General features: G+C 42.9%; 1 protein-coding gene across 1 annotated transcript; it reads left to right on the top strand.

The window, feature by feature from the left end:
* The first annotated feature begins 3,260 nt into the window (after positions 1 to 3,260).
* On the top strand, positions 3,261 to 22,200 carry LOC142817211 (uncharacterized). The gene is made up of 21 exons (XM_075894267.1): positions 3,261 to 3,485; positions 4,380 to 4,492; positions 5,129 to 5,246; positions 6,246 to 6,398; positions 8,089 to 8,202; positions 8,611 to 8,737; positions 9,321 to 9,362; positions 9,430 to 9,564; positions 10,947 to 11,170; positions 11,900 to 12,009; positions 12,486 to 12,591; positions 14,277 to 14,420; positions 14,818 to 14,934; positions 15,383 to 15,512; positions 16,316 to 16,378; positions 16,787 to 16,819; positions 16,908 to 16,952; positions 17,789 to 17,830; positions 19,783 to 19,914; positions 20,715 to 20,923; positions 22,077 to 22,200. Exons 1-21 carry the CDS (start codon positions 3,261 to 3,263, stop codon positions 22,188 to 22,190), a joined length of 2,496 nt encoding a protein of 831 aa, XP_075750382.1. The 3' UTR covers positions 22,191 to 22,200.
* The last annotated feature ends 1,385 nt before the right edge of the window (positions 22,201 to 23,585 follow it).

Genomic DNA, 23,585 nt, shown 5'->3' with positions numbered 1-23,585 from the left:
GGGGCGTAATGCAAACATCACATTTGAGGGCCGACTCTTTTTGAATACTATTAAAGCAACGGGTATACAGTAAGTTCGTCTGCATTAAAGGTAGTTAAAATATTTCAGTTCGTCTTGACGTACTTTTTCTTAAGGGGTTTTAGTGCAGGAACTCTCGCTCACTGCAAATTCAAAGCAGCGAAGAGACGTGGCTCGAAGTGTGTCACATATTTTCCCTATCTCTATTAGACTCGATTATTCTCGTAGATTAAATTATTCGTTGATTTAAAGCACAATAGACAAAATATACAAACGCGGTTGATATTATTACACTGTTTTGTTCTTGGTATTTGATTAATGGAATGCTCAAGGATTTCTTCCACTGCTTGCGCACAGAGAACAAGCGTCCGCTCGTCTGCGTGCTGTCCGATCGCATCGATGTCGACCGCAACGTGTCCAAGCTCTTCTGCACTCACATCGTGCTCTCGTTGCGTCGCTACGGTCGGCTGGACGCTCTGCAGGACATAACTAAAGGTGCGCGTATACCCACTTTTTCAGAGAACGTGGTGGGTGAAGAACAATCTGTGTGTTTCTCGAAGGCAGTGCCGTGGTAGTCTCTTCTTGCCAGTCGACTCAATGATCTTCGCCACCATCCTTCGAGAAACCTTCAGTGCCTATTCTGGTCTTCCACTGCTTTCAGGATCAAAGTCATTGCAAACTCTTTCTGTGCCTTAATTTGTTTTTCATTCTTAATTGGCCCACGTTCGACCGAGTGACAATTCATGCGGCGGCATCATCATGTAACTGACGTGGTTGCTTGGGCGAGTTGGTATGACAGGATTCACATAAAAAAACAGCGCCAATAACGAGGGACAAGAAAAGAAGGAGACAGACCGCGGCAAGGACTTACAACAAGATTTATTTGCTGGAACCACGCAATATATACTTGAGCAGTATCTGACAAAAAGAGAAAAGACAAATCAAAAAAAACAGAATTCACCTAACAACCGAGTAATCATCCTGATAACGCGCCATGAACGGCCTTCGATTGCTCTATCACAAAAAGAAATAGATTTTCTTCAGAACGTTGGTACACGTGTTGTTCATGGCGCGTTATCATGATGGTTACTTGGTTGTTAAATGAATTCTGTTTTCTTTCATTTGTCTTTCCTCTTTTTGTCAGGTACTGCTCAAGTATATATTGTGCGGTTCCAGCAAATAAATATTGTTGTAGGTCAGTGCCACTGTTTGTCTGCATCTTTTCTTGTCCCTCGTTATTGGCGCTGTTTTTTATCTGAATCATGTAACATCATGTTATGTTACGTTACGATGAAGTCACGGTGACGTAATGGTGATGCCACAAATATTGGTGATTTGTTCACTTATTAATTGAAAAGTACCTTACAGGTATGAAGGCATTTAGTTAGGGAAGGGGGCGAGGGAGTTTACAGTGATATCAGTAGCTAACTCATAATGAAAAAAGTGCTGCAGAGCATGTTATTAATAACAACAAAATACTTCGTAAAACATTACCAATTCAGTCAGTCATCGTAGATCAACAATACACAAAAAGTGGATTGCAGCATGTCAATCAACAGGACACGCAACACTTCACAATATGAAAGAGCTTGAAAGTTAAACGAGAGATACGAAGGTTTTGAAGACACTGTGACGTTATATGGTACTGTCATCAAGTTATAATTGCTTGCATCACTTGAGTTCACGACGATGGCGAATTTTCGCGTTTGACGAGGTATCTAAGGCTTCACTTTAACATTAATGTCGAATGAAAACCGCAAAGCTTAGCGATGCTACTCAGTTTCACGGTTGTCTTCAGTAGCATCGCATGGCTGCGTTTACAAACTTTTCGCATTACTTCAGTTATGCACGCAAGCAAACACTATGGAAGGCATGGTATGTTTCGAAAACAAACATGTGAAGAGCTATTACAAGAGGGGGGATGAATATTTCATGATTAAGGTCGGTTAGAGGTGAGAAAAGCAAGTGGGAATGCTGACAAGTGAATCTAAACAGCCTGACGTAATGCTTTTGTCTAAAAATGTATTCTTGCAAATGTCAGTAAGTTTCGCGTTCAAGTCTCTCTTATGCAAAGCTGACAATTACACTCAGACTCGTAATACGAAGCTACCAACATCGTTAACGGCTACAGTGATGAGGTGTTAATCTTTTTTCTGCCATGTAGCCGATTGTTAATTGAAAGTTATAAAATGAACATGATCTTACTCTGGTGTTTTTTTTTTAATCTCACTGGAACGTTCACATCGTATATATGAAGGATTTTTTTTTCCTCAACTGATTTGTAAAGGCCAGTACTCTCACCATACAAGGTGTTACAGATAGCTAACGTATTTGTGTTGTGTTCGCTAAGCGTGCGCACAAAGACATAGGCTGAATAGCATTTTCCTGATGTCATTCACTTTCCGTTGACACTGCACTGATGAGCTTTCAGAAACTGTTCGACAGCAAAATAAGGCAAAAATAAAAAGAACTTTCGGTCATATATATTGTCCTGCGACAAAAATTTCATACTAGTTTACTTCAAGAACAGAATGAAGCACCTTCTTTCCACAGCTTGGGTAATACTAGTCTCTAAATTTTGGCGTCTTATTCCTGCATTTAATTTCTAATATAACAGGTCTAACAGCACCAAAGCTAAAGTCTATTGCAATCGTGGATGGAATTAGTTAATTCTGACAGTGTATTCGGCAAGCTTCATTTTCAATAAATTATGAGCTCAGATAAAAGGCACGTACATTACTTAGAATAAAGAATAAATGCCCTACTTGAGTGTTTTTGTTTTACTTTCTATTTACCTTAATAACGGCGCTGGCGCATTACTATGATATTATATTTTTGTATTTTTTTTCAATCGTGCCAGTTCGGTTCAGCAAGCGTTCTATCAGTTTTCAACTATTTCAATCTACAATGTGGTTCACCTTCTAACTGCTAACTGCAACCTACTAACTAAATCCCATTATGAGCCTGTCAGTTTGACGTCATAGGGTACTAGTGCAGAAAATTAAACCACATCATCATCCACTTTTTTTAGAACAATTTCTCTTTTATTTACTTACGAAGATTTTCCCCATTGTAGGGGCTTGTATGTTATAGCATTGGTATGATTGACCAACTAAGCTCATATAATTTATTTTCAGCGTTCTTTCTTCTCGGGTGCTTAGCGTCGACTTGCCATTTATAGGTTTGTCGTAGCCAGCGTATGGAACTTGCATAGTCACTCCATGTCCTGGCGGTATTGCTAAATGTGCACAGAGTACGTGGCGCAGCTGCGCAACGCGGCACCATCGGGCGCCTGCATTCTGGTGGCGCCGCACGAGAGGGTGCTCGAGCAGAACCACGAAGCCGAAGCCGTGCGCCTGGCCGAGGCAACCGCGGTGCAGCTTAAGGGCAAGGAGATCGACGGGCTCGCATTCCTGCACGTGGCCCGCACCAGCGCCGCACTCGTCGAACTCGGACCCACGCTCGAGGTTAGTCCTCTCCCGGCCCGCTGTGCGGCTCTGCTGCGCAGAATATAAACGACTGTCCATATTCGTGTAGTCCTTTACAACCCAAGAACAAATGCAGGCTCCACCTACAGCCATTACTGTCCCAACCTGGAAGATTTTGCACGGACGTTCCATTTAAACACACTTGCTTATTTCCGTGACGTCAAGCACTTTTCCCGCGTTTCATATAGTGTACCAGTACAGACGCATGTTCATGTCGCTGATTTCAAGTCGGAATCTTGAACGACCAGGCCGATTTCATCGGAGATTGATATGACTGCTTCACCAAGTATCTTATTTTAGGTAATAACAGCAAACCTTTTGTATTATCATTGCGTGGTATTGGTGCAATGACGTGATGAGGAATTGAAACGGTTTCCTCAGTTATCGAATTGAGTACAATTCTGTATTAGCCCACATTAATGAAGTGGAGTGCGTGATGACAACTATGTCAACACAACTCTGGCAGTTTTAACGTCCCACACCACAGGTTATCACCGTCGTAGAACCTGCACTCTCCTCATGTTGACTGCGTGCTAAAAGTGCTGGCACTAAATGTTCGAGATTTTTACTTTAGAAAATGGTGCGATGACTCACCATTGACATCGCGAGGATGACATGTCCACACACTAATTTATTTCGTTCTGCCCACTTCCACTGGTCGAGTGATCCAGTTCTCGCCGATAAAAAAAATCCTTTTCAGAGGTGTTCACTAGCATTTACACTTTCACTTGGCCTAAGAGGCAAACAGCTTTCAAGGCTCATTCAGCGTGTTTCGTGTGAAGGAATTGTCACATCCAAATGGCTCATAGTTTCACAATCATTGCTCATTTATTGCTGTGGTCACTTACGCTAGCCTTCTTCCATCTGTCTCAGGTTCTGCACGAAACCTATAAGGCCGCCAATCTCTGCCTGGCTCTGGATCTCCAAATTCTTGACCCGAGCACTCCAACCGAAGAAGTCGGAAAATCTATTTCGCTTGTGGCCAAGTAAGAGGGCGAAACGTATTAGATGTATTTTTGTTTGTTTATTATTGATAAAAGAGTTTTGCAAGTAATGTTCCGAGTAAAAACCCGCTTATTATTTTGATCACCATACTCACGTCTGCATAAATGGTGTACGAATGCACCCTTTTTTGAAGTCTGCATTGAATAAAAGAAAGCCAATCTGTAGGTCAATACTGAGGTACTTAAATCTGCGGCACCTAAATCTATACTACTGTTGCCGAATAAGTGTATTGGTGAACATTTATTTGAAACATTCCCTGTAATACCCGCTGTACTAACTTATTTATTGAGGTGTATAGCTCGATCGGTTGCGAGTGCGATTCCCGCCGTGGTGACCACATTTAAAAAGAAAAAAAAAAGGAAGAACATCCGTTTACTTATATTCAAGAGCGGCTAAGGCAAACGGGTGGTTAAAGTTAATTCGGAACCTCCCAACCCCTCCCAGTGTGTCTCGAAATAATAACGCAGTTTGGCGTACAAACAGTTTTGCACAACATGGTTGTTGATAATGATCATGATGATGCTGACAAATATTATTACCATGGTGAAGATTGTTTTTGCGTTTCAAAGCAACAAAAGATGATTTGATTTTTTTTTGTCGCTTGATTACGTTGACAGGCACGTTGATTTGCTCGTGGTCAACACACACTACCCTGGACGCATGGGTCCGTGCCGAGCGATGCCACTAGCCTCTGCAACACAGCCGGCGCGGTCCTGTATTCCAACCGTGGCCACAGTAAGCAATCACAATTTATACGAAAGAGCTGCATAATATCGAACACCGCATTAGAAGTTCATTGCATGAGCCACAATAGCCATTACGGAACCGTACCTCCCTGTGATGAAGCTACCTTTATTCGAAATTAAGAAATAATATAAACTGTCATAAATTAGCTATGCAGTTGTGTACAAGGTATTTAGGTTTTAACAAAGATACACGTCATTAGCAACAGTACAGTTACTGCATTTAGCTTATTAAAGCGATTTTACAATTCGACCGTTATCAAAAGCTCGATAAATACTTGCAAAAATTCTTGAATAGTTAATAATAAACAGTGAGTGTGCGACTACGTAAAATCTACTCCGTGCGCTTACGACACGAAACTCGTGAAAACGATAACACTAAACATTGGTAGGTAATATACACACTCGAAAGTTTAACGGTTGTTATGAAACTGCGTTGGACAACATTTGTGGCCAGAAATCTGAATATGGAATATGTGGCTACATGAAAACAGCATCTTCGTACAATTACGACATGAATTTCGCGAACAAGACAATATTTAAACTTCAGGCGCGTAATACGAAAACACGCCAACATAAACACGACAAGGCAGGAGTCGTCTGCTATGAGTCATGGTTTTCTCAAGCTTTACTTGACTCTGATCGGCATTTCGTTCTCGAGTTTTGCTCTACAGGCTCTTGGCTTTCATAATAGCTCTAAATATCTTTGCTTAAACGTTCCGTAATTCCGTATGTTTTCCGTAATTCCGCAATTCTGTTCCGTAATTCTGTATGTGTGTTAAAAGTTCCGTGATTCCCAATAATTCCGTATGTTTCCGTAAGAATCTTACGGAAATATATGAAAAATATACGGAAAACATATGGATTCCGTATGGAAACATTTGGAATAATTGGACTCGCATACGGAACGTTTAAGCAGGGATGCGGAAAACTTTCCAGCGTATCTGGCGTAACTGCCACGAGAAGTCTGATGCGCACCGTTCTCCGGCAGGACACTGCCGTACAGTGGCTCAAGGACGTGAGCGAGAAGGGCCTCGCGCTGATCTGCCTGTCCGTGGACTTGCGCGTCCTCCGCTTCCGCACATACGGAACGGCGGCACCATTCGGCTCTTGCCGACGCGAGGAGGCGCTGGAATTCCCCAAAGTACGTAGACTGCCTTAGGTGATCGAAATGTGCGTCCATGGTTAGAACACTACATATATTGAACATACAGTGATATTGGTATAAATCTACCTGAAATAATATAAAATAATGGATAAAAAAGGAAGAACAATTGTTTACCTACATTTAGGAGCTGCTAAGGCAAGCGGGTGGTTGAAATTAATTCGGAACCCCCCTGCCCCCTCACACCCAGTAAGCCTCAAAATCATGACGAAGTTTTGCCGTACGAACAGTTTTGCACAACATATGGTTGTTGATAATAGATGATCATGATCTCTACCTGAAATAATATAAAATAATAGATAAAAGGAAGAACATCTGTTTACTTAACAGAATGGTTGTGAAATAAGGCTCACTATAAAAAGAGCTTCATCTGAATGGCGAAAAAAATACTTTGGAAGACGCATGAATTTCGTCTTTGAAAAGAACGCAATAGCGTAATTGAACCTCGTGCATGCGCACGAGGTTCGATAACATGCTACCCGGGTTTTGGCTCTCGGTCCATGCCTCAACCGCGCCGTGAGGAAACGAGTGACAGTGCTTATAAGAGACGTCGTAGTGGAGGGCTCCGGAAGTTTAGACCACCTGGAGTTATTTAAGGTGCACCTATATCTAAGCACACGGGCCTCAATCATTTTCGTCCCCATCGAAAATGCGGTTGTCGCTGCCGGCATTTGATCCCGCGACCTGCGGCCCAGCAGCCGAGTGCCTTATCCACTAGACCGCCATAGCGGGTAATGCGCATAACAGTAGCCGCTTATATAGTGTCTACTTGCAAGCATAGTTATTATTAAGTGTGCACTACGCTATAATTATTCTTTTTGCAACTCGGTGAAGAGCCCACTGTAGTTGCCCGCAAAGCAATACGTGAGCCTACGCAGCTCTTCTATTTATTGATGCTTTTGTTAATAAGCGGACAATAAGACGATAAAACATGTCTGAGCGCTTTGTAATGGGTGGGCCTTTAAAGCACCCACTCATTGCACAATCACAAATTTGAACGTCTGGCGTGTTCCAGGCGACTCATTCTACTGCACGACATTCTGTTCTTATATTTTTGAAGCAGTTTTAAAAAAAATAGCTTAGCTCGGTGGTATAACGGCTGCTTGCCGTGCAGATGTCCTGTGTTAGCTTCTCACTCGGATCAAAATCACTATGACACTATCAAAAATGACCCTAACAGTATTTTATTGATCGTGGGTTCTACTGCATAACACTTTTTTTTTACTACCATCATGTATGTGACACCTACAAGGACACCTGGCTTTGTATTTAAACTTATATTTTTTCCAGTATTTTGTTTTTGTGCCGCTGCATACAGGGCAGCCGTAGCATTCCTTATGCATCTCAGTGTTTGGCCTGGCCTTCTCTTTTTTGGAAAAATTAAAATAATGACTTCAGTTAGATGATACAACGTAATCATGCCGGTCATTAACAATGTCACGTGTAGTAATACATAACTATTGACGCTGCATGACTCTGTTTATTTAGGCATATAAAATGCAAATTCATTTTAGTGCAAATTTATTTAGTGAACACAACGTTTTGAAGTAGTAAGTGGGAGTAGTGTACGCTCGGGACGTACTTTTTTCCTTCGCCATGTACTCCATCACCCTCTTGCAAGATATTGCATCGTTGCTGTAGTGATGTAATTTAATGCACCTTCGGACAGGCCTGCACGGGTAGTTCCTGGACGCAAGTGCACAATGCCTCACGTGACAGTCCCATGTGGCTGGACGGTTACAACCTGCAGACTTTCGACACGGCAAGCTCCCTTACGGAGAGGGTAAGCTCACTGCTCAAGTACAATGCAGCTTTGTTTGTCTCGAACATTCATAAACCTTTCTCCCGTGATTGAAAGCTAGAAATAAAGCAGATGCTACAGGAAATGCTACCCCAGTAAGTTGTAATAGACCAGAAGAGCATAGTAAACAATATTGGTTCGAGTGGTATCTTACTAGAAATTTTTCACAATTGGTGGTGATCACATCTCTAAAGAGGGTTCAGCTGGTAAGCCGAAGAGTAATGCTAGTCCTTGTCCGGTGTGGAGCGCATAAAAGGAGGCCGCCGACTTCACTCAACTAATAGTTGTACAAGACCGCACGATTTAATCATATATTTTTAAAAACCTAGCCATATGTGTGCAACCTCCATTGATTGGTCGTGGTCACATAACTACGCTGTACTCTTCCAGGTTCGGTCGCTTCTTCCCCTTCCGAACGCCGGCGTTGCTGCCTTCAACTTGGACTACGAGGACTACGCTGGGGTCTGCGATGGTGGCGTCCCTCAAGCGCGTCTTATGGCCCTCAGGGCGGCACTTGGTAATACAATGTGTAATACACTGGGTAATACAATGTGTAATACACTGGGTAATACAAACATTGACGCTTACGGTACCACGTTTAGATTGCGTTGCTCGTACGTCTCTGTCACTACTGCGTCTCTTTCAACCTGTGAATGTAACAACAGGATTCAAGTGCTTATAATCAAAGTCTCACAATCACGCCATGTCATCAGTTTAATTTTCGTAATCGTAAATTACAACGTGTGCGGTCAGCAATGTACGTCTCGATGGCCTTTACGCTATTCACCACTATTTGATAATCATAATCAAAAATATGTGAAATTTGTTGTTGGGATAGTTGGTAAATGGTGATATTGTAAGTAAATTAAGAACGCTGTGTGTGGTGTGCGTTGCTTGAGTACATGAGTGTGTGAATGTGTGAGTGTTTCGAGGGAGTTCAATGTCACGCTAGATTTACTTAATTTTATTATCTGCCTGTTTGCTAAGTTCTCGCCCTGGTACCTGACGAGTGCCCTTTTCAAGTTCACGAAAAAAAATCGCTATTATACATATCCCGTATATTCTTCATAAGACGATGATTGTTTTTTTCCTGATTTCAGACGAGGAACACATCACTGCCCAGACTACACTGACTCTTGACGGTAAGCAAGCACGCTCAGTCCACGTAGGCTCGGTGGTTTAAGAGGTCCTGCTTTACAATCTTCGCAGCCCCCGACCGTCCACTCGTCTGCGTACTGTCTGCGGCCGTGATGAACGAGTCCCGCGTGCCGTCTTCCCATTGCACGCACCTGGTGCACGAAGGCGCACGATACGTTGCAACCGACGAGAAGCTCGTCATTCCTGGTGAGCTGTCAACATCTACGTCATTCTTAAGTGCGAAACAATAACGGGGCCCGCGCTGTCGTCTCGTTTTGTTTCGTGTCCTCGCTCACAGTACCAAAATAGGCGACAGCTAGGTCAAGTCGATACCAATTCCAGTCAGAACAGGGTGCTACAGGCCAAGCAATGGCCAAAATAGGTTGAGAGAATGCCACTGCATCACAAGTGGTTTCCTTTCCCGCCATGAGTGCCAAGCAGGCTGCAAGTCTGAAACACCAGCGCTTGCTTGCTCATGAATGCTAGCGTTGCCGCTACCGCTGCGATGCGTGCGAAGTGGAATACATGGTCTCAAAGTCACAAACGTTGTACCCCCCCCCCCAAAAAAAAAAAAAAAAAAACTTCCGGTCACCTCATTAACCAGCTCGTAACTTCAAAACTGAAAGCACGTTCTGAAGTTTTTTTTCAAATGTGAGAAAAGTTTCTCCTTAGTTTTTCAGATTAAAGAAACGTGCGTAAAGAACAAAGTAATAAATTGTCATTTTTTGTAGCTCAAAAAAGAATTATTTGAATGTATTTTGCCAAATAAGTGAAGCTAATTGTAGAAATTAAGCGGGATATTTATAAAGCTTTTCTAGTCTATCGACACTATTAAGGCACATCGGTGGACGAAACTAGATGTCATTAAGTGTCTGTGTTGGTAAACAGTGAAAGGGCCTATAGCGAAACGACAGTAATGTTAGGCACAGATCTACAGGACAAAAAAATCGGAAGCGTAATACCAGTGAATGCGAGGCAACCCTCAGCTTCAGAAGACTCAGACGCAGGCGTAGTGCCAACAAATACGGGCGAACCTGTAGCTTTAACTCAGACATCGGACAGATTATCCAAACGTTGTACGTGCGGTTCCTACGAACCACCAGTTTTGTGCACATTGATTCCTTTCCTCATACGTAATTACAGTTAGACTACAAATAGTCTCTCATGCCCTCCTTGGCTTCAATATCTGTGGGTTTCATTATGATGTGTTTAACAACAACATCAATCTTTGATCCCTCCCACTTATTTTGTTTATCACCTTGTTTATCACCTTGTTTATCACCTTTGTTTATCACCTTGTTCAGATATACTTTGAAACTACTACAACTAACAGCTGGTGTCGCCTCTTTAATGATGATGTTGTACAGTGGTGGCTAATGTTCACTATGAGCAGTTATAACGTTGTCCTCATTACTGTGATTCTACTAACTGAAATGAAAAAAATAATGAACGTATAGAGCGAAGGCCCGCTAAATATTATGCTAGACATTGTAAAAAAAATCAAGAAAGCTGATGTGGGCGTGTTAGTACAGTTATTTATATGAAAGCGTTGTATGCTTCGTCATCGGTGAGTCAGCATCTTTATACAGAGAGCACGGTCAGTCTCGCCGCGAACCGAAGCGAGCAACGCCACCTGGTTGGACTGAACGGCAACGAGATGGTGGACTTGCTCATGATGGCCGACGACCGGGAACGACGGGAAATCGCCTCCAGGATGGCCTCGGCCGTGCTGGACGCCAAGATGCAGGGGCTCGCCATCCTTAACTTCAACAGGACGTCAAAGACAATTGCTAACTTCGGAAGCGTGCTCGAGGTGATGATGTCTTCTGCGCACTTTGTTAAATGACTTACGTGGTACAACGTGCATTCATCCTAAAATGACTTGATGGCGAAAACAAAATTTTTTCCTTAGTCAATGTATCCATCTCCCCCTCTGAAATCTTTCTGCACCTAATATGGTTATACAGTGCCTCCAGGAATCGCGGGTGCAACAGCTGCATTTTCGATGGAAGCGAAAATGCTAGAGGCCCGTGTGCTCTGATTTGGGTGCTAGTTAAACATCCTCAGGTGTTTGCAATGTCCGGAGACCTCTACTATAGCACCTCATAATATCAATTATATATAATATATATTAAGTATTATGTTCTGTGTAAGAAACATATTATATAATACTATATATATTATATTTATGTCATGGTTTTGTCACGTAAAACCCCACATGCTGTGTAGCCACCGTGAATAAAATGTCTTAAACATGAATGTAATGTCTTACAAGATTGCGTTACTCTTCTCAGACATAGAAGTGTTGATCACATCATAGCTGGCTGAGTCTGATTATATCGAAGTAAAATATTACAAGAAAATTTCACCGTAAAACTGCAAAAATACTTACTTTAAGCACTGCTTAAGTGAGCATTACACCCTTGTTCAAATCATGCTCAAGTTTTAGTTGAGAAACTTCTTTTAATATACGTCGTATGGTCAGATAAATTATTACTTTATTGTTGCTAGCAATGTTAATGCAGTTTTTTTTTTAATACAGACTATACGGAGTGTTCTCGCCAAGGATCTAATCATCATTTTCGGGGTTGAAGTTCTGGACTTCAGCCTACCAGCTGAGATCATGGGAAAGCGCCTGACAAAAGCAGCTAAGTACGAAGGACCATAAAAAACGTCTTCACTCGAGACCTAACAAATTGACATGGTAGTAAACGTAAAGTGCACATCTTGATCACTATATTCTAATTGTTAAGATAAAGTGGGGCATTTGCGACTGGCTATACAAATAAATTTGAGTCAGTAACATGCTTTTAGTTAACGTGGTTTTATTGACTATTTATTTTGTTTGACACTGCATGATTGCCATGATGCAAAAGACTAAACGTAACTTTGAGACACCAAACTAGTCATCGAGCACCTCGCTGTACATTCGTCACACAACGCAGCTGCACAGAAAAAAAAGTACAGAAGTACAATTACATTATGCAAAACTAGAAGAGAACTTAAACAAAAGAAATATTAAACATGTAGTAGGGAAGTCCAGTTTCCGTACCACGTCGTTTTTTTTTCTTCCTTAAAGGCTAATCGGAAACACTTCACGAACTTTTCTGGCTCGTTGCTCTTTGCAGACACGTGGACATCTTCATCGTGCAGACGCACTACCGTCGTCCCCGTGGTTACTGCCGCGTCACCTACCCATCGACGTACAAAGGAGATACGCCCCTCGTTACGCTGGTACAGTGGAGGTTCTTTATGCAAGCTATATTACAGGAAAGTGGCGCAACATGGCACATATGGACAAAGACGATAAAAGAAACACAAGTGTGCGTGTATACATCTTTCCTCGTCTACGTCTTGGTCCCGTGTTACGCCACTTTTCTGTATCATAACTGTGCACCAACTATCCCGGCAACAAGTTTAGTAAAGTTTTTTTTTTTTTTAAAGTGTCTGGTATACGTAGAATAACGTGCCAGCAGTATACTACAGGTACGTACTTGTAAAAAAACTAATATATAAGGGCATTTCACCCCATTTCTTCAAACATTCCATGTTTGTTCGTTTAGGTCGGGATATATATTTCAAATATTTTTCAGTTGTCTGAGGCCGTGTTTTAAAGTGGGCTAAATAAGATCATCAAAAATTAAAATGCTTACGCGCAACCAGCTATGTTTGTTAAGCAAAGCTCTTTTTGCATCAGACCTGCACTTAGACTATTCAGAGTTCCTCACGAGGCAAAGGGTGCATGATTTTCTTAAATATAAAAAGTTCTTAGGTGCCACTTATAGGTCAGCTATATAATATAGCATGCATGGAAAGATGGCAGCTGAACAATTGTCGATCTTCGATTCGAAGCTCTTCCTTTACTCCACGTACTAGAGAACAGTGTCATGTCTTGGCTTAAAAGGACGCTGCAATGAGAGCTTCTATGAAGCGCAGAAATACCGCACCTGCCTATGGGTTGCGCTAATTTCTAAGTCAAGCTGAACTGTTGTTTGGATGAACGTTCTATTGAAACTCCCTTTCGCCCTCTCGGATTACTCGAAGCCGAATCCAAGAGGGCACATCTTTCTTTGCGTCATTGCACAATGAAACTGCATTTGTAGTAAATGAGTAGCCGCAATTAGTTGGGCTAACTGAATAGCAGGAAGTAAGTTTTACATTTGTGCAAAAACACGTGGCTGATCCCCCAATATAGGAATCGGTGTAACAAGAAAGTGAAACGCGTCTTACAGAAGTATTTCAGCGTCTATTGTGCATCGTTTCTGCAATAGCCACAAATTACAAAGTCACGTTAGAAAGGGCAAGCAGCTCGAAACTTGCAGCGCAAAGCTCGAACAGAAAGCACGCACAAAATTTGCGTACATAGGACCAGCACGAAATAACTGTCACAGCTCAACACCTAATCAAACGGAAAGACGCACGAAACGAGCGCACGAGCATGCACAGGGCAAGCACGAACAACTGTCGCAATTCTTGCTTCGTCGTGTGTCAGCAGCGTGCTCCTTTCATCAACGCGGCCATGGCAGCATGCGAAGTGACCTTCGTCCTTTCCCGAATCACGAGTCTGATAAGCGCGTGAGCAAGAGACCACGCTCCGGGGAAGTGGAGTTATGTGAAGGCGATGGCAGTTATTCGCACTGATAACAAAAACGCGCTAAAGTTCTGAAGCTCTGAATACAGCCAAATGGTGTTTGGTGTATATAAATGGCTTACTGTTAGCATTCTAGGCAGTGTACGTTCAGTGGCGTAGTGGTAACCGCTGCGCGCTGAGAATCGAGAGGTTGATGGATCGATTCTGTGCGACAGATGCTCTACACCTGGTTTCTTCGTGGACCCCGACATAAAACACTTTAATGTTTTAAAAGTTATTCGAGGTAGGTGGTTGTCGTGGACAAATTCTGTCTGTCTAACGTTCGCAGTCGGCAGCCGCCGCGTGGGCCCGGGCTATGGAGACTACCAGTCGTGTGTGCGTCTCCTACACGATGGGTGTGCTTCAGTTCCAAAAGGGAGACGCCATGGGCCCAGCTGCATGCGACAACGTTACCCTGATTGACAGGGCCGAGGTACTAAATTGAACATGCTGGATAAGCAATGTTTCATTGTTGATGAGCCGTAGTGGCTCGCCGTGTGCATGTTACACTGGTAATTAAAGGTTGTTTTGATGTAACTCATATCAAGGCGCCAAGCAGCCAATCAAACAAAAAATTCCATCGAAAAAGTTTGAAAGTGTTTGGCACTTTGTCAGCCATTGGCGGGCTAGTTTTACATGACATGCGAGTCATAGGTTTACATTCCATTTATTATTTATCCAATTTCACATAAAAAAAGCCGTAAATCTATTTTTTTTCAGAAAGTTTTAGGGAACTGACAGTGATATAGTTGCAATGGTTTCACTAGCAGGTACCGTTATAAGTCTGTAACGTAAACGTGTTATGATGCAAACTCTTGTTGTTCTTACAGGCATGCGACGAGAAAGACTGGGAAGTGGACGCAAACAACACCAAAATTCTCTCCGTCATTCGTAAGAAGGACAGATTTATACAGACGTTTGAATCACCGGAATTCCTGGCCGTAAAGGTGAGCAACACTCGTCGATTCTAAGTGAACACTGTTTGAAACATCTAGAATCTTGCACGGCAGCGTTCTTTTATACAAATTTGTTTAGTTGACAATTATGCGGTGGTATGAATGAAGTTTTTTTTGTTACACATTTTATACATTGTTTTTACGTTGGGCTCCGAACATTATTCTTGTGAACGAGGCACGATTATACAGGCACCGATGAGAATCGGCATATTTGGTCCAATTTTTTACTCGGTAATGCCTTCTGGTTGAGAGACAAATTAACTGCATAATCGACCGAGGAGAGTCAGTCTGTTTCATTTATTTGTTTGTAATTGTGGTCAACTGAAGACTCACTAGAGACACGTGAGTATAGATGCACGTTCACTACGCTACAACATACACACACAGTGTACATGACGTAGAAGCTACATTTTTTTTCTTTTGTGATGCTGCGACGCAGGTTTCGCGAACGTTCAGCGATAATCCAGGGAGCTGCGTGGCTTTGTTCGATGTCGATCTCGAGGAGTCAACGGGCAGCTGTGGCAACACACGCGCGCGAAAATTCGCCCGCCTTGCCGTTGTGGCTGAAAGTGAGCGAGGCCTAACTATTTCTAAAGGCGATAGTCTTTCTTGGGGACCTTCGACGCTACAATTTTGGTCAGTCTGTCTGTGCTTTTGTCTGTTTGTCTACGCTTAACGGTACCGGGTTCTCTGAACGGCACCCGTCGATAACCCAAACGGCCGACCCCATCTGCAGCACCCACCAATATTTTTCTTCTTTTCTGTGCAACCTCGTTACTTTTCCGAAGCTGCATTCCTACTGTATAAACAGCGAGTGCGTTTAATGATAATGTATTTTTTCTATAGTGGCATATTGAGGAACATCTTGCTCGAGGTTAGTTTATCGATAGCTGTCATGTGATAAGCTTTTGAAACAGGGCTCACAAACATTTTGTTTGTTAATGGTGTTTATTTTTTTCAGAAAGTGTGCCTCGTTAACGTCTTCATAATGACGTGGAAAAATTGGCTATTGTTATTAAGCGAAGTTTTGTGCAGCCTATATTGACGTAAAAAAAAGTGGCCAGTGGCTTCAAATTTGCGCAGTGTTCCAACTAAAGTACACGTTTATGTATGAAACATATAAACGCAAAAAATAACATTTCTTTACCATACCAATAATAAAATGAAGTTATAAAGTGTCAGGCAAACCATGCAGGGCATATGCATTCGTGCAACACCAATGCATCGACTTCCACTAACAGCCGGAATGTGTTGTTTAAGCAACTAACAGAACTAAAATCTTTCCTGTAGGTTGACCGAGATAACGCACATCAACGTATCTTGGCAAACACAGCCATGCGATTCTGCAGTCTTATTCTCTTCTTTATCGCAGAGTACATTGAGCTCGACAGCAGGACAAAGTTTAAACATCAGCTGCTGCCTATGCTGACGAAAGGTGAGGAGCGTGCTAGAATCCATCATGTTGTGTACTTTGTGCTCCAAGCCATACCTGATGCTTCAAGCCATGCTTTTAGCCACACGTTTCGTCCTGTTGCGTGAAATATGTATTTTTATTTACATAACATGGATAATTTATACCTGCAAATGGCTTGAGCAAAGATTTCTAATGTATGCAAATGTATGGCTCCATTTGCCTTGTGTACGCATAGTCAATATTCGAGCAATATTACAATATAATGGCACTCATTGCAACTATCAGTCGTCGAAACTTCGCCTAAATAGTATATTTAATATCGCCTTCTCGGTCTTTCACCAACGCGAAAGTTGAAAAGCAAATAAATACGCTCTATATGTGCTTATGATGCTTTTGTGGCACTTTTCATAAATTTCTCTTTCTCCACAGTTGTGCCCAACGACACAGCTGCCAACTTAGCAGGTGAGGTGTATAATGTTAAAGCGTACGAGTGTTTTATTCGATTCTTCGCACAGTATCTAGAGTTCTCGTAAATGAATATATTTTGCAGGTTACCTGCCACAGTACGCTCATGACCGTCTGGTTGGCTTCAAATGTAAGATTGCATGTATATTGACTAAATATGTTGTAACTGATCCAAGTCCAATTCTGCTAATTACCTGAATCCAGTGAAAAAACTACCGTTTGTGTAATGTTTTTCTATGGCCATTAGCTCGTTTACACCTCGGTGCACCAGCTTCAACTGAGTGTTTCGTCATTCCTACTTCATTCACATCTATGTTTTCTTAGGCAGCCCATTTTATGTCAACTGCGGGATAAAAGTATCAGCCAGTAGTTTCTTGTTAGGTCGTTAACAAGTTCATCTTCTTGATCTGTTTTAAAAAATACGCGACATGGACCTTTGACAGCTATCTAAGTTGTGTGAACTAGTAAGAGCGTTGAAACCTAAATTGAGCTTGAAACAGCCTCAATGTCGTAGTATATTGTACCTTTACGCTTAAACTATCTTCAAGCATAGTAATCAACTAGCGCTGGGATTACGCAGTCTATTGATTAAAAATCCTGGAAACGCGGGGTGTCGCGCACTTCAGCGACAAATCGTTTTTCACAAATTTTACTTCGATGTTTCATTTCCAATTGAACATCTACCTTATGTATATTTCTAGTCCACCAAGTCGCATATGAAAGCAGGATGTTCACGTGTTGCTATCTTTATTGCAATCATTGTTCACATCTGTGGTCCTACATTGACACGGCAGTTTATTACTGCGTCAAAATAGCGTGGTCTTGCCTGATATTTGAGCGTAGTGTGGAATATGGACAGTTCCGCTGAAGGTTTTATTTACATTCACAGTATTACGCACTTAACACGAACTGTCACTGAAATTGAGCAAATTTACGAAGCACTCTCTTCAACTTTTTTTTTTTCAGCTAAGACTACCGTATACCGTCCCGACATCTTAGGATCACCAGGTGCGCTGATACTCTGCTACTTCTCTGCTATATTTGTGCGGAATAATTACGAACTGTACACGCAAACAAAAGATGAGACTTTTATATTACCGAGGCCTCGTATGCGGCGCACCGCCACAGCAAGCTCACTCACTCTCTAGCAAGCTCAGTCGGCTCATTAACTCTCTGCGACTCATATCGAGCCTTGAGCCTCAGTCGTAGGGAGTATGGATGAGTACTATTTCAATGAGTTTGAGTCGGTCCGGTCAAAGTGTGCAATATTTCTCGGGAAGTCTGAATGAGGTCCCCTTTTTGATCTGACCTATTTTTTACTCATTGTCCGGATTACCAAATGCGTTAAGTCGGCTCTACACACGCCGACTCGCACACACTTGAGCGCACTGGCGTTCATACGCCTGCTCAATATTTGTTGATCAGAGGCGTGAGCTAGGGTGGAGGAGGCAGGGGATGATAGCACATTCCCTCCCTTCCCCCCGTCACGAAATTTTTTTTCCGGGAAGAGCTTGACACAATGTCTTGTGTGAGTCATATCATTAAAAAAATATGTTCTTACTGCATTGCAACCACCGATATCTCGAATTTGAAAGTACGAAATCAAAAGGCGCCTGGTAGAGCACAAGTTTCTCGAGATAATGATGTTAAAGAGCATTGATATTATGGTTGAAAAGGCTAATTAAACATTAACGAACAGCAATGAGTCTGGGTTCAAGTGAGTAAAGTTTTGGTAAGTTTGAGTTCGAGTAAGTCCGGCTGAGAAAATTTGTCACAGCCCGAGTCAGTCCGAAAGGTGAAGTATATTTCATCAGTCAATCCAAGTGATTGATTGATTGATATGTGGGGTTTAACGTCCCAAAACCACTATATGATTATGAGAGACGCAGTCAATCCAAGTGAGCTGAGCATTTTCTGCCGACCTATCAATACGACACACTATGTTCGAAGAAGTTTATCATCGTATTATCGCGTACAGCTGCGGCCACTTATATGTAGAGAAACTGGTTCATGTTCTGGGCGGCGACACGTTGAGGCAGTTTCGAGCTCCGAAGTGGTGTATCAGGAACATGCGCGACCTAGTTGTCAGTCCAACCACTTCAGAGCCTGACACTGCCTTAAGGTTTCATTTCGAAAAGGAAAAACCAGCTGCTCGCGTGCTCTACACAGACGTGACTGCGACTGTGCATGAGTAATTTGCTTTATTTTAGCATCACCTTAACATACGCTGTATGTAGAAGGTGTTTACTCATAAGTGCGTTCCGGAAGCAACAAAGTTGTGGAGCGTTGCCGTGCTAATACAATACTACTACCACAAGCACTTGTTCCTAAATATGGCAGGTCTTTCAAAGCATTGTGAATTTTTTTTTAGGAGCGAAGCTCCTTAAGTCGTGGGCTGTGCGTCCCCTGTATGTAGCCACCTCTCGTTCAGTTCTAAGTATTACGCTAGCCACCGCCCGATCTAAAGGGTACAGCCATATCCATCCGTCCATCCGTCCATCCGTCCGTCCGTCCGTCCATCCATCCATCCATCCATCCATTCATCCGTCCGTCCGTCCGTCCGTCCGTCCGTCCATCCGTCCGTCCATCCATCCATCCGTCCATACGTCCGTCCATCCGTCCGTCTGTCCAAAAGATGCAAGATGTTATAAACTAGACGGCGGTACGTGTAGTTGATTATGAAAGATGCGAGGTGTTATAAAATAGGAATGATGCCACATATGGCGCGTGTCATCGTTCGATATAGTGCGGCGACGTACGCTAGGGGGAGCGTTGCAATAAAATCGAGTGGGCAAAATGTACGGAGGATTCATGGTTTACCAGGTTTACCTCCGGAGCTTCGCCCACTCATCATCATTCACTTCGTGGATATGGCGGCATTTTTTGTGTGTGTAAGTAGCCTTTGTGACGATTCATGCATTTGTTTAGGAAGTTGCGGGCGTATCCTTTATTTTCTTCAGAAAGAAGACCGTTCGTGTGCCTGTTCAGCTCCTCGTGGACGAATGCAAGCACCAGCCCGGTTCCCTCACAATGCACACACGTGGTGCTCAGTGCCGAAGCTCTGAACGCACCAATATTGGCCGCGAATAGAAGTGAGTGATATCATTTAGTTACTGAGCAGCTCACGTTGCTCAAAGTTTCGCTTCGTCGCTTCTGTTTCTGCCATTCACGTCCAAAGTACGTCACATGTTTACTGGCACGCTATGCAGAGCATAGGTCCCTTCCAAGAATTTCGTCTTACACGGCACTTGAAAGTGATTAGACATTGCATACTTCGTCACGTGCAACTCAAATCAGTGCCCAAAAGGAAAGCGGCGTCTGTTTTTATATTTATACCTCATCGTGTGTTTGTGCAATAAAGTCATTCTGCTTGTTTTGGGAAGGCTGTTGTCCTTTGTAACAGGTCGCGTTGGACCACTAAGCGTGTAACGCTTAAGACTAATGAAAATTATTATCCGTGAATTCGATAGACTGAAATATAACTTGAAAAGCTCTGACGTAACGCGAGACGACACATGGACATAAGAAGGCACATAAGAACACCATACAGCGTGCATTTCTTTGACGTTCGTTTTCGTGGCCGTGTGTGTTTTCGCGCTGCATTAAAGCAGTTCCAATGATTCCCCGACAAGCCCACAATGCAACCCTTATTGAACTATAACGTTTCTTTACGAAGGGGAAATGACGGGACAGAGCAACACACAATTTGATGGTGGTTAGAGGGGGGGGGGGGGCATTTTTTACAGGATTTCTGACTACGACTAGACTATTTGTCAAACTATTGACCTATGTTACAGCTGCTCTAGTTTCCTCGCAGTTCATCGTAGTGTGACTAAAGGAGCGGATCAAAGCGTATTTACTGTTGCTTCTTGTCACGGTTAACGTATTGCAGGTGAGCGGGAAGCAGCGTTAGAGCTCCTTTCTCGAAGCCTTGGTCCCGACGTGAAGCTGTTCGTGCGCCTGCAAGGCTGGCAGAAGGACATCGCATCCAAAGCTCAGGCCGTGCAAGACGCCATGAGGCTTTCGTATGCGCGCGGTGTGGCTTTTACTGACATCCGCATCGCATCTACCGAGGCAGCGCAGCTGGCACTGGGAATTCAGGTAACGAACAATTGAATGCAGTGATACTTTTTGCCTTTCCTTCCTTCCTTCTTTCTTTCTTTCTTTCTTTCTTTCTTTCTCTTTTTTTCTCTTTTTTTCCTTCTTTCTTTCTCTCTCTCTTTCTTTCTTTCTATCCTTCCTTCCTTCTTTCTTTTTCTGTATTTATGTCTTTCTTTCCCTTTTCTCTCTTTCTTTCGGGACGCTGTTCTTGGCGCAGAACCGGCGTGCCGTCTTTCATGGTCTTTCCAGCGTTCGTCAGACCATTCGATCATTCCAGCGACTATAGGTGGCACAGCGGAAGGTCAAAATGACGAACGAGACAGTGATGTCGCGAGCGTTTACGTCAGCGTCGAGAAGCGTGAAGACGCGTTCATTGGTTCATGACTACTGAGAGACCGAACTGCGTCACAGTTTTATCACCATGTGGGAGCTTCGGAGCACGATTACATGGCACCGCCTGCGTCGCTGGAATGACCGAATAGAACGGCCCAATGAAACGACGCATCCTGAGGTTATGATAGAAATGCTGCCTCGAAATTCAGTTTTCTCGAAGTCAGAATTCGTCTAAAATGTGCATTTCGTGACATCCACCTTGCGCGTTGGCCAGCACATCGCTCGTAGTCCACCAACACAAAATACCGCAGTGAAGCACCCACAAAAAGCTTACCTCTCCCGAACTGTTTGCGTAGTCGGTAGGAGATATTCATAAGCTTCAGTGAACTTCGCAGTGGACAAGCATGAGAGAGTGGCTTGGTGTTCAAGGCGCCTTCTTTCGGACCCCAGGGGCCTGGGTTCAAACGCCACTGCTGGAAATATTTTTTGGTTTTATTTATAGTTTCATTGGTGTGCGTGCGCCAGCTGTAAGTAAGGGGGCACAAGCTACTCAGGTCAGTCAATACAAGCATCTCTAGAGGGCGAGGTATACTAAACATACTCAAACCATAATATAAAGAACCCGGATATAACTAAATGTGAGTTTAAATGAACTAAATGAAACATGGTCTTGCCGTAGGTACAGATTTTCTGATATAACGAACTTATATTTGTGTAAGGTGCCGCTTCGTTGCAGTTATCTTTGAGTTATTACTCCGGACACTCAAGACGTGTTAGCAAGCATGGGGATTTTGGCTCACGATCTTTGTTTTGTTTACAGGAGCTGGTAGAGCAGCTGCCGAAAGACACGTCATTGATTCTGGGCTTGGAAATCACCGACTACGACGAAGCTGGCCAGCTTCTGGCACAGCGGCTCGCTCCTCTCTACGAGTAAGCCGGCTTTGACTGTTGCTTCAGTATTTGAGAATTCATTGTTCCCTATAACGCGTGCTTACAGGAAGTTTTCAGAGGCCTAGAATGGGAAGAGCTAGGTATAAGAAATGATGGAGAGTACCTTAGTAACTTGCGCTTTGCCGATGACATAGAATTGCTGAGTGATTCGGGGGACGAATCGCAACTCATGATTACGGAGTTAGACAAGGAGAGCAGAAAGGTAGGTCTTAAAATTAATCTGCCCAAAGCTGAAGTAATGTACAAACGTCGAAAGAGAGCAGCGTTTCGAGATACGTAGTAATGCACTTGAAGTTGTAAAAGAGTACATCTACAAATGACAGGTAATAACCGCGGAGCCGAACCACGAGATTGAGGTAAATGGAAGAATAAGAATGGGGTGGAGCACATTTGGCAAGCAAATCATGACAGGTAGATTGCCACTATCCATTAAAAGAAAAGTATATAACAGCCGCATCTCGCCGGTTCTTAGCTACGGAACAGAAACCTGGAGACTTACAAAAAGAGTTCAGCTTAAATTGAGAATGATGCCGCAAGCAATGGAAAGGAAAATGGTAGGTGTAACCTTAAGAGACAACAAGAGAGCAGAGTAGATCAGGGCACAAACCGGGGTAAAGGTTATCATAGTTGAAATCAAGAGGAAATGGACATGGGCTTAGCATGTAGCGCGTAAAAATGATAGCCACTGGTCATTAAGGGTAACAAACTGAATTTCCAGAGGAGGCAAGCGGGTTAGAGGGAGACAAAGTTCGGTAGGCAGATGAAATCAAGAAGTTTGCGGGTATAAACTGGCAGCAGCAAGCACAGGACTGAGTTGGCTGGCAGAATATGGGAGAGGCCGTTGTCCTGCAGTGGACATAGCCTGGCTGATTATGATTATAACTATGATGATGATGATGACAATAGTGATGATTCAAATATGTTAAGCGTAACCATTACAAGCTGTTAAACACACTACGGGACTTTATTTTCTTTTGTCCCCGTCTGCTGTCCACTACAGCGCAGTATCGATCATGAATCACCAACTGGCCTAATCACCCACTTTGCCTATTTTCTACATTTTTGTTTTCTTAAGGTGCTACAACCGCACAAGCGTACAAACCCTATGATGTGAATGTAGAACCTCAGAATCTAAACAGATGGTCCAAGCTACTGAATCACCTACATGCTGATGGTGGGCCGAGAATACCTCGTGATGTGCTGATAATGTTTTCTCTTAAAACATGTTCAATTTGTAATACAACGAACTGGTAGCGTTTCTTTCTTGGAAGTCTGTTCAATGCATTTTCAACAGAAATGTTACTAAGTGGTGACATAGACGTGCTTAAGTATTGTTGTCAAGTTAAGTATTCATTACGTTATGAAACAAGACGCGCAG

Source organism: Rhipicephalus microplus, chromosome 5 (genome assembly GCF_043290135.1).
Source record: "Rhipicephalus microplus isolate Deutch F79 chromosome 5, USDA_Rmic, whole genome shotgun sequence".
In the NCBI taxonomy this organism is placed as follows: Eukaryota; Metazoa; Arthropoda; class Arachnida; order Ixodida; family Ixodidae; genus Rhipicephalus; species Rhipicephalus microplus.
Note: the sequence above shows the minus strand (reverse complement) of the source record. Positions and strands in the feature narration are given on the sequence as shown.